Source organism: Panulirus ornatus, chromosome 47, assembly GCF_036320965.1.
Source record: "Panulirus ornatus isolate Po-2019 chromosome 47, ASM3632096v1, whole genome shotgun sequence".
NCBI lineage: Eukaryota > Metazoa > Arthropoda > Malacostraca > Decapoda > Palinuridae > Panulirus > Panulirus ornatus.
The window spans coordinates 6,060,285-6,075,690 of NC_092270.1; the positions used below are offsets into that span (position 1 = coordinate 6,060,285).

Genomic DNA, 15,406 nt, shown 5'->3' on the forward strand with positions numbered 1-15,406 from the left:
GATCTCGGGAAGGCCGACCTTAAAGGCCCGTACCGAAGTAGGATCATCTGAGTCAACACAGTGCTAAAGCTAAAACCTTAACTGTCATTAGCACACTGATTAGGAGCGACAGTGCCTAATTAAGTCTAATCGTTTCTGATCTATGTGGTGCGGTCATCGGGTGCATGCGCACGGTTGGCTTGGCGTTAAAAAAAAAAAACGAGTCTGAACTATAAATAAATAGCTGGCGGATAATTCACATTCTCAAAGCACTTTCAAAAGGTCTAAAAGGCTCATCCGGTCGGGAAGAAGAATTTCGGAGTTCTGAGAACTACGTATCCGGCCGACTTTAGGGCGCGCCTCGCCTCGGGAACTTAGCTCATGACTTACGTAATATGTATGTGTATATATATATATATATATATATATATATATATATATATTTATATATATATATATATATATATATATATATATATATATATATATACATGTGTATATATGTATATGTCTGTGTGTATATATATGTGTACATTGAGATGTATAGGTATGTATATTTGCGTGTGTGGACGTGTATGTATATACATGTGTATGTGGGCGGGTTGGGTCATTCTTTCGTCTGTTTCCTTGCGCTACCTCGCTAACGCGGGAGACAGCGACAAAGCAAAATAAAAAAAAATAAAATCATATATATATATATATATATATATATATATATATATATATATCATCACTGGGGATAGGGGAGAAAGAATACTTCCCACGTATTCCCTGCGTGTCGTAGAAGACGACTAAAAGGGGAGGGAGCGGGTGGCTGGAAATCCTCCCCTCTCGTTTTTTTTTTTTTTTCAAATTTCCAAAAGAAGGAACAGAGAAGGGGGCCAGGTGAGGATATTCCCTCAGAGGCCCAGTCCTTTGTTCTTAACGCTGCCTCGCTAACGCGGGAAATGGTGAATAGTATGAAAGAAAAAAAAATGTATATACGTGTGTTTCTGTGGCTGTGTCTGGGTGGGTGTGTGTTACCGAACTCCGCCTTTGGCGAGGCTGTCCCATCGTCAGCTGACGAAGTAAGTGTACATTTCACAAAGGAAATCCTCCTGGGCTTCAAAGGAGTCCATCCTGCCCCTGCTACTGATTGTATCACAGCCTTGAAAGCTACAGGGGGAGCCCATTGGGTGAGGGGACCTCACTGTGAAAGGAGTCCTTCTGTTATATAATGACGATATGAATGATTATATACATATAGATATTTATTTATTTATTTATCTATTCATTTATCGTCTATTAATGCTTGATCGCTGTTTCCCATGTCAGCGAGGTAGCGCCAGGGAACCACAGACGAAGACAAATTTAGTAACTCACTGATTGTTTTCGTGTAATGAACATAGACACCATTAAACACCAACCAAATACGGGACTTGATAACAATCATCTTCGAGAACTCTTGCCCTCGCCATCAGGTCTCGCGTTCAACAAGAAAGAAGAACGAGATGAAAACATTCAATAACGGTGAATTTAATAACAAGATCTCTCGTTACCACTGTGAACTGATGTAGCTGAAAGCGATCAATATTGTATATAGGTCGAAAATCATTCGTGACAGCTAGAGGTATGTGGTGTATATGTGGTGTATGTGTGTGTGTGTGTGTGTGTGTAGACACCACACTCAGATGAGGCTGTGACAGGCGCGCGACACTTGCATGACTGAGTGGCGCGGGAGAGTCAGGTATATGCAGCAGGTTAGTACGTCCCAGGACGCGCGCCGCCTAGGACGCGCGCGCCTCTCCCGCCGTGTCCCGCGACGCCCCGCGAGACACCACGCCCTGCCAGACACCCCACGAGGAGCCACGCCTCCCGACGGGCGCCGACGGTGGACGCCACGCCCCTAAGCCACACCCATATCACCAACTCGCACCCTTTTACCACGCCCAACAAGGGTTCCATAACACGCCCGCCTTGCAGCCTCCCGACACGCCCCCTTTACCACGCACAGGTACTACACCGGACCCGCCCATCGACGGGAACGCCGTGCTCCGAGAGGATTTGCAGAAGCCCCGCCCATCGTAGAGGACTCGAACGATTCTTAAGGTGTTTTACCTTGGCCGTGCACCAGTAGTGCACGAGACGTGACGCGGGCACCACCAGTGCGCGAGACGTTGTCCTGGTCAACCAGCAGTGCACGAGACGTTGTCCTGGTCAACCAGCAGTGCTCGAGACGTTGTCCTGGTCAACCAGCAGTGCACGAGACGTTGTCGTGATCAACCAGCAGTGCACGAGACGTTGTCCTGGTCAACCAGCAGTGCACGAGACGTTGTCCTGGTCAACCAGCAGTGCTCGAGACGTTGTCCTGGTCAACCAGCAGCGCACGAGACGTTGTCCTGGTCAACCAGCAGTGCACGAGACGTTGTCCTGGTCAACCAGCAGTGCACGAGACGTTGACCTGGTCACCAGTAGGACTTAAGACGTGACCTGGTCACCAGCAGCAGCTTCCACACCTCACTCTGGAGGAGCGAAACCCGACACAGCCAGTGACGAAAGACGAAAACAAATAGTTTTTTTTATGGCTTTGTTTCAAATGTCCCTCTGCATCTGAAGTCTGTTGCGCAAGCTCGTTCACTGGCCTGAAACTTGACATCCACAAGTTCAGGTAGAACGTTGCTCTTTTTTTTCTCTCTCTGTATGACATAATCTCCTTTGACAGTTTGGATCATTGGCATAATCCGTGGTTTTGTGAAGAGTCACAAGAAATAAGACGACGGAGGCGTGCTGTTTAACGTTGTGAATCGCGAACTAGGACTAAGTTGGGGGTGGGGTGGGAGACTTTTGTCCACTGTACATTACTGAAACTTCGATCACGTGGGGCGAAGTCCTGAGTTCACGCCAGGCTATGGGAACACCAGTGCGTTGATCATGTCCTCCTGTAGGTGCGTCCGCGACCCGACTACTGACGGTGCGACAGGTACAAGAGCATCGAGGTGCTCGGTGTTGGGCCGATATTAGCGTCCAGCGCCGCCTACACTGCGCCTCGAACCATCATCAACCTTCCTCATTCTTCTCCAAGCTGACGAGGAACTAAGTCGCGTGGATCCAAAGGGGAGGAACATCCCCAGTGTGTTCCTACAGGAGTTTTCGCCAGGACGCGCGTCGTTCATTGGGCTCTCTCTCTCTCTTCATCGCAATGACGAGGAGACGAAGCGGATCTGATGGACGCGACATCTGTGATAACCTTCCTGAGGACCTCAGCTCCACCTGTGCCCTGTGATATGGACCACGCCAGTGCCTAACTAAGCCCTCAAGTGCCGTCGGACGCTGCCGGACGCCGTCGGACGCCGTCGGACGCCTCTGCCATGGACGAGTCGCCCCAAGAACGCCTCTCGCCCATCTCGGCGTACCTCAAGTTCTCCCGGGAGCCCATCCGCCGCCACCACTCCCTCAAGTACATCTTCAACGGCGAGGCTGCGGCGCAGGGGCTGCGGCCTGGCTCCCGCACCCCTCCCTCCATGCCGTCGGGGCTGCCGCACCTCTGCGACAGGACGCGACACCACTCCCTCACCAGACTCAAGGACGTCACCTCCGTCGTCCTGCCAGCCAGGTCAGGGGAGACCTAAGGTCTAATTAACCTTATAATCCTGATCACGTCATACAAATTCATCTACATTTATCTATATACATTCCATGTACATATAACTCCATCTTGGACCTTCTTATGGGCTATAAGATCATCTCTGTGGTTGAGAACCTTGTTGTGAGGTGGTCGGTAGTGTGTGCCATGAGGTCATGCAGCCCCAAGTGGGTGCCATGAGGTCATGCAGCCCCAAGTGGGTGTGCCATGAGGTCATGCAGCCCCAAGTGGGTGCCATGAGGTCATGCAGCCCCAAGTGGGTGTGCCATGAGGTCATGCAGCCCGAAGTGGGTGCCATGAGGTCATGCAGCCCCAGTCATGATATGTAGCTGATACACTGTTGTCACACGGGATTAAAGGTGGGGGAAAAATCACGTCAGATACGTGCATTTGTGATGGAGGTCAAACGCCACCCTGAAAATGGAAGGTTAATTTCGCTTCATATTTTTTTTATATATATTTTTTCTGCATTCCTATTCCTCTCTCGTTATATATATATATATATATATATATATATATATATATATATATATATATATATATATATATATATATATATATATATATACTTATTTATTTATTTATATATATATTGGAAAAGAGCACAGCTGAGAGTGTGATCAAGTGAATTCCTTCTAATCCACGGGGCAAATACAGCACGATAGATTCCGAAGTGCCCTTTCGTGAAATATATATATATATATATATATATATATATATATATATATATATATATATATATATATATATATATATATATATATGAACGTGTTTGTCTCAGAATTCATTGTTATTTTGGTAGAATTCATTTGCACGAACATGGCTGCTGGATTCTTGCCATGGGAATCCGCATGTAACTCAATGAGAAATGGAGTTATTTCCCACTTCACACTGTCTCCTCTCCTCTGCTAACTCCCTCCTCCGTTATCAAACTCTTGTCTCCCTTACCTTCCCCTCTTAACTCTGCCATTTTCGTGAACTAAATTCTTACGTTTTTTTTGTCTTATTTCAATATTTTCTTTTCTATGCCTTATTATTTTTTTTTTCTTCTTTTTTTTTTTGTGCCTTCGTCTCGTGTTCCCCTTGTTGTCATCCTTTGTGCATTCCGCACTGTCTTCTAGTTTCATCAGCACTCTCTCTCTCTCTCTCTCTCTCTCTCTCTCTCTCTCTCTCTCTCTCTCTCTCTCTCTCTCTCTCTCTCTCTCTCTCTCTCTCTCTTCTCCCGTGTCGTATCGAATCCATTTGATAATGTCAACAGACGAAGATGCAGATGAGGGGCTGTATTTCCCGATGAGCCAGAAGACACAAGAAGTGGCTCCTAGTCTTCTAACAAGTTTGAGAGAGAGAGAGAGAGAGAGAGAGAGAGAGAGAGAGAGAGAGAGAGAGCTCACATCCCACACCAGAGGTCGCAGACTGTGAGAAGTAAAACTAATCCTCATTAACATTCAAACGGAGGAAAAATAAGTGTCTGTGTTTTCCAAAATAACAAGACTTTGTCATATTTTGATAACATTTTCTCTCGTTCCTTCATTTTCTGCTGGTATTTGTCTTTGACAAAGCTCAGCAGACCTGCCACTAATGAGGCAGTTATCTCCTTCATATATATATATATATATATATATATATATATATATATATATATATATATATATATATATATATATATATTATCCCTGGGGATAGGGGAGAAAGAATACTTCCCATGTATTCCCTGCGTGTCGTAGAAGGCGACTAAAAGGGGAGGGAGCGGGTGACTGGAAATCCTCCCCTTTCGTTTTTTTTTTTTTTTAATTTTCCAAAGGAAGGAACAAAGGGGCCTGGTGCGGATATTCCCTTAAAGGCCCAGTCCTCTGTTCTTAACGCTACCTCGCTAATGCGGGAAATGGCGAATAGTACGAAAGAAAAGAAAAGATATATATATATATATATATATATATATATATATATATATATATATATATATATATATAATACTTGATCGCCGTTTACCGCGTCAGCGAAAGCACCAGGAAACATACGAAGACTGGCCCATCCACTCTATATATATATATATATATATATATATATATATATATATATATATATATATATATATATATATATATATATATATATATATATATATATATATATATATATATAAACGCCCATACACGCACATATACATACATATACATATATCAGAATGTACACAGAGATACATATACATACACATATAGAGGCATACACATATATACACATGTCCATATTCATTACTTGCTGGCCTTCATCCATTCCTGTCGCTACCCCGTCCCACGGGAAAGAAATGTATCCACACGTTTGCCAAACTTTACTTCTCTGTCCACATCCAGATTTGCCTTTTCTACCAAACGCTACCCACACGCTAGGTTACGTCACTTGTTTTCCCCCACGGTTTTATACAGAAGGAAATTGATGTAATAAGAACAGCTATCCAGTGGTGAAGGGGGAGAAACCCCACATCTTTCTTCCTGTGTAGATTGAAATCGTATGATTTCTTTCTCCGTCTCTTTTCCTGGGAGGGGGGGGGGGGGGGGGGGGGGTAAACAACGTTGTGTGGAGGGGAAGGGGAAGTGGGGGTTGGGGTGAGCATTGATCAATTCATCATCTATAGACGTCACTGAGAGTTTTATCTTCACACACACACACACACACACACACACACACACACACACACACACACACACACACACCTCATTTCATCTTTGCAGCAGCCAACATGACACCAGCAAAAACCTGCTCCACTCGAAGCCATCTCGGATATGGAGGGAAAAGTGAAGGAGATTTTGAGAGGGGAGGTGAAAAAAAAACACGTAGAATTTTTTCCCTTCTGAAGCTTTCCACGGGTGGCTGTAAACCTGACCCTCTGAAGATGGAGAGATTACCCTACTAGGATGAGGAAGTGGAAGAGAGGAAGGGAGAGAATTACCCCATAGGAACGCTCTTCCAAGGGAAAGACAACAGATATGACGGTCAGTCCTCGTATGGCTGGTACCCACACAAAAAGTATAGGAAGCGGAGCAGCCCAGACGCCTTGGGTGTACCTAAGGACACACACACACACACGTGCGTGCGAGAGAGCGCACGCAGCTCACGTATGAAGCGGCCGAGATGATGATGTCTGTTAGTAGAGGAGAGACACGGAGACCCCATTACGGCAGATGGGGAAAAGGAACGGTTGAAGACAAGCGAGTGAAGAAGAGGTTATAAGAGGAAGGCTTAGAGAGAGAGAGAGAGAGAGAGAGAGAGAGAGAGAGAGAGAGAGAGAGAGAGAGAGAGAGAGAGAGAGAGAGAGAGAGAGACGCCACATCCCCGGCTTTTTTGAGAGACAGATTTACTTTTGTGATGTGGCCGGCGGGGTTAACTTAGACCGAGGTGTTCATATGTTAGTGTACGGGTCGGCTTGTGGTGTGGCGTTGTGAACTTCAGTTGCGAGGTTTAGAAAGATATATAGTGAGAGAAGATGCAATTTTGTACCGTTGAATTTGAGGAGGCTACTGCTTCCTGTTCTAGTACACGTTCTATGGATAGAGTTGTGCGCAGGAGGGTGGATGTGCTGGAAATGAGATGTTTGAGGACAATATGTGGCGTGAGGTGGTTTGATCGAGTAAGTAATGTAAGAGTAAGAGAGATGTGTGGAAGTAAAAAGAGTGTGATTGAGAGAGCAGAAGAGGGTTTTTTGAAATGGTTTGGTCACATGGAGAGAATGAGTGAGGAAAGATTGACCAAGAGGATATATATGTGTCAGAGGTGGAGGGAACGAGGAGAAGTGGGAGACCAAATTGGAGGTGGAAAGATGGAGTGAAAAAGATTTTGAGTGATCGGGGCCTGAACATGCAGGAGGGTGGAAGGCGTGCAAGGAATAGAGTGAATTGGAACGATGTGGTATACCGGGATCGACGTGCTGTCAATGGATTGAACCAGGGCATGTGAAGCGTCTGGGGTAAACCATGGAAAGTTCTGTGGGGCCTGGATGTGGAAAGGGAGCTGTGGTTTTAGTGCATTATTACATGACAGCTAGAGACTGAGTGTGAACGAATGGGGCCTTTGTTGTCTTTTCCTAGCGCTACCTCGCACACATGAGGGGGGGGTGTTATTTCATGTGTGGCGAGGTGGCGATGGGAATGAATAAAGGCAGACAGTATGAATTATGTATATGTGTATATATGTATATGTCTGTGTGTGTATATATGTATATATATATATATATATATATATATATATATATATATATATATATATATATATATATATATATATATATATATGTATACGTTGAGATGTATAGGTATGTATATTTGCGTGTGTGGACGTGTATGTATATACATGTGTATGTGGGTGGGTTGGGCCGTTCTTTCGTCTGTTTCCTTGCGCTACCTCGCTAACGCGGGAGACAGCGACAAAGCAAAATAAATAAATAGATATATATATATATTCCTATGAGTCCACGGGGAAAATGAAATACGATAAGTTCCCAAGTGCACTTTCGTGTAATAATCATTGATACAGAGATAGATAGATGCATGTGAAGTGGTTATCTTCTTTACAGGCAAACGACAATCGCTAATCCGGACAACATTCATTAGCCTAATCATTCCTAGACCTTTATAGGCAATGGATGATTAGAGAAGGAATTGTCTCATTAGTGATATAATTGTCTCATAAGACCGTCAGACTCCGACGATTGGATGACGTCTCGTAAGGTAATGACGGTTGTCGGGAAAAGTGTTTCTGAGAACATGAGACCCGAAATGGGAATGTCTTGTCATTAATTGCTCTTTGGAGGTAAAAGGTTATTATCAGTGGATTATGTGGAATTTTTTTGACTCTTATGCCCCTGAGAAGGAGCAGTAGCGCTGTTCTCAATTCTCTTTCTCTTAGTTTGGCATAAAAGTCTCAATTATGAGGTTCGGAGCTTCATTGAAGTTCGAGCTGATTCGCGTCCTCTGTCGCTGATGTTTTTTAATGTTACTGGAGTTTAACATATGAGTAAGGATCGAGCTGGTTCATCACTCGTTTCATAGATTATGTAAAATTAATCTACTCGACTTTATAAGACCTGGAGTATCGCCTGAAGTTCAGCTGATTCATCTTCTCTACGAGACATAATCCAATATAATCAATGAAGTTCGAAGCTTCACTGAAGGTTTAGTTGGTTCACATCCCCATAACACAGATCACGTAGCGGTATTTCACCTGAACCATTGACATTTTGTGTAGACGTCTGCCACTATGAAGAATATCATGTTAGTGTGAGACAGAAATCAGTGTTCCAGGAAGTCGAAATTTGGTCTTCATCTAGTCCAACATATCATCAATAAGACGTCCATCTGCCTCCTCCTGATTCACTTAGTTCTTAATCTTTTTGCTTTGGTTCGTTAGTCATTTAAGTCTTGCAGTGTTGGTTCGTTAGTCATTTAAGTCTTACAGTGTTGGTTCGTTAGCCATTTAAGTCTTGCAGTGTTAGTTCGTTAGTCATATAAGTCTTGCAGTGTTGGCTCGTTAGTCATTTAAGTCTTGCAGTGTTGGTTCGTTGGTCTTTTAAGTCTTACAGTGTTAGTTCGTTTGTCATTTAAGTCTTGCAGTGTTGGTTCGTTAGTCATTCAAGTCTTGCAGGGGAGGGGAGGATTTCCAGCCCCCCGCTCCCTCCCCTTTTAGTCGCCTTCTACGACATGCAGGGAATACGTGGGAAGTATTCTTTCTCCCCTCTCCCCAGGGATATATATATATATATATATATATATATATATATATATATATATATATATATATATATATATATATATATATACATATATATATATATATATTAAGATTGTCGAATCTATTTGTTAAACCTGAGATTCATTGTTATTTACATGAGCTATCCACGTGTGTCCCTACCACCAAGTGGTAGTGACTCAATGGTTGGCTGTTGCTTCCCATAGTTTGTGTGTGTGGAGGACTGACACAAGGATTGACCGTTATACTTCCTTCTTCCCTCGACCAGCAAAGCTGCAGATTTCGCATTTTCATCTTTCCCTGTTTACTTACAACTCATCTTCCTATTAGACCCAGATCTACAAACACCCCTAAAAAAGAAAGAAAAAAGAAATCTTTATTTTGGAGTTTCCAGTCATGGACAAGAGACCACATCAAAGCCGTTTTCGTCTCAATCTTTTCCTCTACCCTATTTTCCTGTCAAGCGAGGCAGCGGTGACTAGCGCATATTTTGTTTCTACCACGTCCGTCGCTCTGGAAGTCAGTGTTACCAAACGAAAATAATGCCGAATTACCAGAACAGCAGTGTCGGTCACGGCTGTTTGACCGAGTCGTGTGGTCTAAGCTGTGTGTCACACTGGTGACCCAAACCGCGCACTTTTACTCTAAATGCAAAGCCTCCTTCACACACACACACACACACACACACACACACACACACACTTCACACAGATGCCTGACTCCCACGACCCCGTCCGTCCGTCTTTCTGTTGGAGCGGAGGGGAAAAAAAATATCAAAGACCACTCGATGGCAAGAGTGTTTGAGCTGCCGCCTCCGTTGCCTCCTCCAACTCGGATCATATTTCTTGACCTTAATATCGTCGGCTGGACGTTAAGAATCCCTGAGGGGTCTCGAACGAGTGTCTCCAAACGTTAGAAAAAAAATAAATCTTTCCCCTCACACTAGAGAAGTATTTTCTTACAATTATAGAATAGATTCGTTCGAATAGTGTCCGTTACATGGAAACAGAACTTAACCAGTGATACTGAATGATAGAAATCTATATAATAAAAATCTCTTTACGTCAAGGCAAAAGGAAAAAAACAAATAAGAAATATTGGAAGTAAGTAAATGAAATATGAGAATTAAGAATACAGCGCACGGGATGTTTGATGATATTATTAACTCTTTCTATACGTGAGCCAGATGTTACTAGAAAGACAAGTTTTATTTCTTTAAGCCATATCTTGGCCGCTTATATACACGAATGTTCTTGAAATTTGCGCAACAAGATCCTACACGCCTAACACTTTGCGTATATCGCTAGTGATATTATCAGCTTTGGCCAATTTAGCATAAAAAAGGATTATTTTGTATATATAAGATTGACCGTATATCAGCCTATCTTCCTGAAATTTGGCACAAAGATGTCTTTACATATACCCGATATCATACTGCATATGACATATTCCAGGTTGAGTCTTCTTGGCTTCCCTCAGATGTCATAGGTAAAGAAAAATACCTTTTCTTCTTCATACATATTCGCCTTTTCCCGCGTTAGCGAGGTAGCGTTTAAAGACAAAGGACTCTTTGTTGCCAGTCTCCCATTTTATCATCAACTAACATCGATGGATCTCAGCCAAAGAAGTGGTGGGAGGAAGGCAACATTCTGTGTTCACTCGTCAGTGTTGACCTTCCTAATGCCTTCTGATGTCTTCTTGTGTGGGGCGGCTTCGGCTCTGTTATTTGTTGGCGCGCCTCTCTCTCTCTCTCTCTCTCTCTCTCTCTCTCTCTCTCTCTCCTTCTTCTGCTCTCTCTCTCTCTCTTCTTCTTCTTCTTCTTCTTCTTCTTCTTCTTTTCGTTTCTCCTCTTGTTCGTTTCGTGCGGATATACTTATGACAGTTTACTATTCTTAGCTCAAACATTGAGATGATGAGGATACTTGAGGAGCAATGACGATACTTCGTAAATAATTCATTTGATTCACATATCAAAGAAAGGTCAAATGTGGGAAAATGTTCAGATGCCAGGGTCCCCATTACCCAGGGAGATTGTTCAGCAGAGCTTTAAGTAAGAAATTATGGACGAGTTTTTAAAGATTTAGTTGTGTGACGAGTGATCTCCAAGGCCTAGGTGTGACCAGGGTCTCGAAGTCAGGACTTCCGACACTACAGATGTCACCAGGTCTTCGAAGTCAGGACCCCCAACACTCCTTATGTGACCAGAGCTTCGAAGTCAGGACCTTGGACACAGATGTCACCAGAGCTTCGAAGTCAGGACCTTGGACACAGGAGATGTCACCAGAGCTTCGAAGTCAGGACCTTGGACACAGCAGATATCACCAGAACTTCGAAGTCAGGACCTTAGACACAGCAGATATCACCAGAATTTCGAAGAAAGGATGTCCAACATTGCAGATATCACCAGCGACTCGAAGTCAAGACCTCCGACACCAGATGTGACCAGGTCCTGCTGTCCTCGTCGTAATCCCTTCTTCAGGCACCCTCCACCTTCGGGAGTACTGCTGAAGCTACGAACTCGACCCAACTGTAACGTCTGGAACCTAAGGTGCTGCACCGTCCAAGCCCGCAGGTTCTGTGCCCTGATGAACCACGGGAACATCGAAGGCTTACCTCAGCCAGGCTACAGACCCTTGTGAGAATTGTGTCCGCAAACCACCCGATGCTAAGTGGGGTTTAGAGTCCCAGGGAGGAGAACACAGACAGATTGAGTAGAGTCTTCCACGGCTTCTAGTTGTCATGGAGGAAAAAGATCATATGTAGCTGAGGGGAACAGGCTGTCACCACCACCTTCCTCCTCCTCGTCCTCCTCCTCCTCCTCCTTCTCTTCCTCTTCCTCCTCTTGATGTATTAGAGTCAAGGGCCACGTCCCACCTCCCGCCACAGCTCATCAAAATACTGAAAATATCACCTCACTTCTGGCCTGGCGCCTGCCGACAGACGTAACACACTTTTGACAGATGTGATGAAATATAAATAGAGAGTCAGACAACCCTCTGAAATATAGAGATGCCCTTTTTTTTCTTCTCCATTTATATGACGATGTGATTAGATTGAGATGTTCCTCGACCATCGTCCACCATCGCTGAGAGATGCGACAGGATCGTCTCTCGCTATCTGACTTGTCCGCCAGCACTGTGATTGGTTCAGTCTCTCTTCTACAGACGGTGGACCAGTCCTTGTGACTGTTACGGTCAGTCACAGACAGTACAGTCACATCTGGTGGAGGGGAGAGGGACTGGTTGTTCTTTACAATGGCTGTCAGGTGTCACTCCTTTACCCCAGGTTGCTTGTCTTATGTTTCTGCCTTCACCCACACGTGAGCTGTTGGTGATTCAGTCCACGAACATACCGTCTCTCTCTCTCTCTCTCTCTCTCTCTCTCTCTCTCTCTCTCTCTCCATACAACCAACCCAGCAAAGTACAGAATGGCCAGTGATGTAGCAAAGCCTCTGTGTGGCGCTACAGCATTCCAAGGGGAGACGAGACAGAGGTTGGAACAAGCAAGCGAACGGTAAAAAAAAGAGAGAGAGAAGAGATAGAGAAAGACAGTCAGTCCTCTTGTGGTGCACACGGAACCTTCAAGAATACAATTCAATTGGTCTGCTAGATGACGAGCGTCTGATTGGTGGAGACGAAGGTGAAGGTGACCAATAGTGTTCGCTGAAAAGTGTGACGTAGAGGACAGTAATTGAGGACGAAGAAAGTATTGCACTTATAAACTTCGTGTTAAGTAGAAGTGGATGACGGAGGAGGGAGGAGGAGGGCAAGAGAAAAAAAAAAGTGGATAGAGAAAGGAACGAAGACAAGGAGCGGAACTGAAGATCAGGTGTGTTGACAGTCGAGTGCGGGGGACGGAACTGGAAGAGACCAGGTGTGATGAGTCTGTCGAGTGCGGGGTACGGAACTGGAGGAGACAGGTGTGTTGAGAGTCGAGTGCGGGGGACGGAACTGGAGGATCCAGGTGTGTTGAGTCTGTCGAGTGCGGGGGACGGAACTGGAGGAGACCAGGTGTGTTGACGGTCGAGTGAGGGGGACGGAACTGGAGGAGACCAGGTGTGTTGAGTGTGTCGAGTGCGGGGGACGGAACTGGAGGAGATCAGGTGTGTTGACGGTCGAGTGCGGGGGACGGAACTGAAGGAGACCAGGTGTGTTGAGTCTGTCGAGTGCGGGGGACGGAACTGGAGGAGACCAGGTGTATTGAGTGTGTCGAGTGAGGGGGAAGGCGTGTGTTGCGGCCATACTCCAGGCGTTTCCCGGAACCGCTGCAATATCACCAACGAGAGAGTCTTCCTGGGAATGTTATGTGTGTGTGTGTGTGTGTGTGTGTGTGTGTGTGTGTTTCCTGGGATGAGAGTAAGGTCCCGCCGGCAGACGTGGAGGGGGGGTATATATTCACAGCGTTGGGAGGTCGGGAGGGAGGGAGGGATTGTAGCTGGGTCGTAGGGTGGGGATGGTTGCTAGGAGAGGAGAAGGTTGTCTCTTTTTTTTTTTTTTTTCCTACCAGCCCTCCCTGAGCAACCCCCCATCGTCCTGGATACAACAATACCTCCCCGTACTGAGTCGTCTCCTCACCCTCACCCTCACCCTCACCCTCACCCTCACCTTACCCGCCAAGGCCACTCTTTTGAACCCTTCCTACTATACCGTCAGCGAATCATCCGGTCCCCTGGTACTCCTCCTCCTCCTCCTCTTCCTCCTCCTCCTCCTCCTCCCGCTGCTGCGACCAGCTCCTTTTTCTCCTGACGACCTGTTCCTCCTCCACCTGTTACGACCCATCCCTCCTTCTTACGACCCGTCCGTCCCTCCCCCCTTCCTTTGCACGACCCATTCCTCCTTCTTACGACCTGTTCCATCCCCCTGTTACGACCCGTCTCTTCCCCATTGAACGACCTATCCCTCCTTCTTACGACCTGTTCCATCCCCCTGTTACGACCCGTCTCTTCCCCATTGAACGACCTATCCCTCCTCCTTAAGACCTGTTCCATCCCCCTATTACGACCCGTCCCTTCCCCATTGAACGACCCTATCCTCCTCCTTACGACCTCTTCCATCCCCTTGTTACGACCCATCTCTCCCCTCTCCTACCCCTCCCATTCACGACCCTTCACTTCCCCCCATCACCCCACCCTCCTCCTCCTCCCTCTCACCACTCGTCCCTCCCCCCCCTCACCCGCTGATAGACTCGTCAGCAGCGCCGGTAATGGCATCTGCTTTCTATCAATTTCGTCAACTTGACAGCAGCAGCAGCGGCTGGCTGGGTGGATGGGTGTCCGCGATAACGACCCTTGGTCGTCCAGCGTGATAACATGCGACACGACTCCACTACCAGCGTCGGGAAGTGCCCGGGCCCGCCACACACAACCATTGTTGTCTGGGCTCTCCTCAACCACGCTTGTGACGCTGAGTAATTCAATGGGCGAAAGTTTTTACCTCATTTCCAATTCCAGTGTGACGATACATGGCGCCATTTCCCTCCTTAGAAATTGCAGTTCAATGTAATCTTGTGAGTGGTGCGCCGTCTGCCATGTTAGTGCTCTTGAGAATGGGGTGTCGTCCGCCATATTGGTGCTCTTGGGAATGGGGCGTCGTCCGCCATGTTGGTGCTCTGGCGAATGGGGCGTCGTCCGCCATGTTGGTGGCGCTCTGGCGAGTTCGAGGTCATGCCTTGGGGCCATGTTGGTACACGTCGCCGAGGCCTTTATTTGGTCGCCGTTTCCCCCAGGTGCAGAGCAGGGGCTCTAGCTCCACCAACTTGTGGACTTACCATATTGTCTTCGCTCTCACCTACCAGCGTGGAGAGTTCCCAGCTGGAAAGCAATGGATGAGAGAGAGAGAGAAAAAAAAAGATAAATGTTACGTTTATGACTTCTTTTTCGCCCCGTCTGATACAACTTCGTAAGATTCCCGTCATGAACGAAGACCCGGATATATGATCAGGGTCCGCTAGCAACCATCGTCTGAACACGGGTCTTGATATCGTGTGTGGTCAGGGAAGGAACGTCTCTCTCTCTCTCTCTCTCTCTCTCTCTCTCTCTCTCTCTCTCTCTCTCTCTCTCTCTCTCTC

At 46.0% G+C, this 15,406-nt stretch overlaps 1 protein-coding gene across 3 annotated transcripts in view; it reads left to right on the forward strand.

The window, feature by feature from the left end:
* The window catches only part of LOC139763473 (synaptotagmin-15-like), a 178,007-nt gene that overhangs the window by 88,380 nt on the left and 74,221 nt on the right, over positions 1 to 15,406 (forward strand). Inside the window, exon 1 of one of the 3 annotated variants that reach the window (XM_071689563.1) lies at positions 1,704 to 3,571. The exons of the other annotated variants lie outside the window; for them this stretch is intronic. Coding sequence (XP_071545664.1) covers positions 3,327 to 3,571 — 245 coding nt within the window. The 5' untranslated portion in view covers positions 1,704 to 3,326. Of the gene's footprint in view, positions 1 to 1,703; positions 3,572 to 15,406 lie in introns of those variants that run through there. 3 annotated transcript variants of the gene reach the window in all.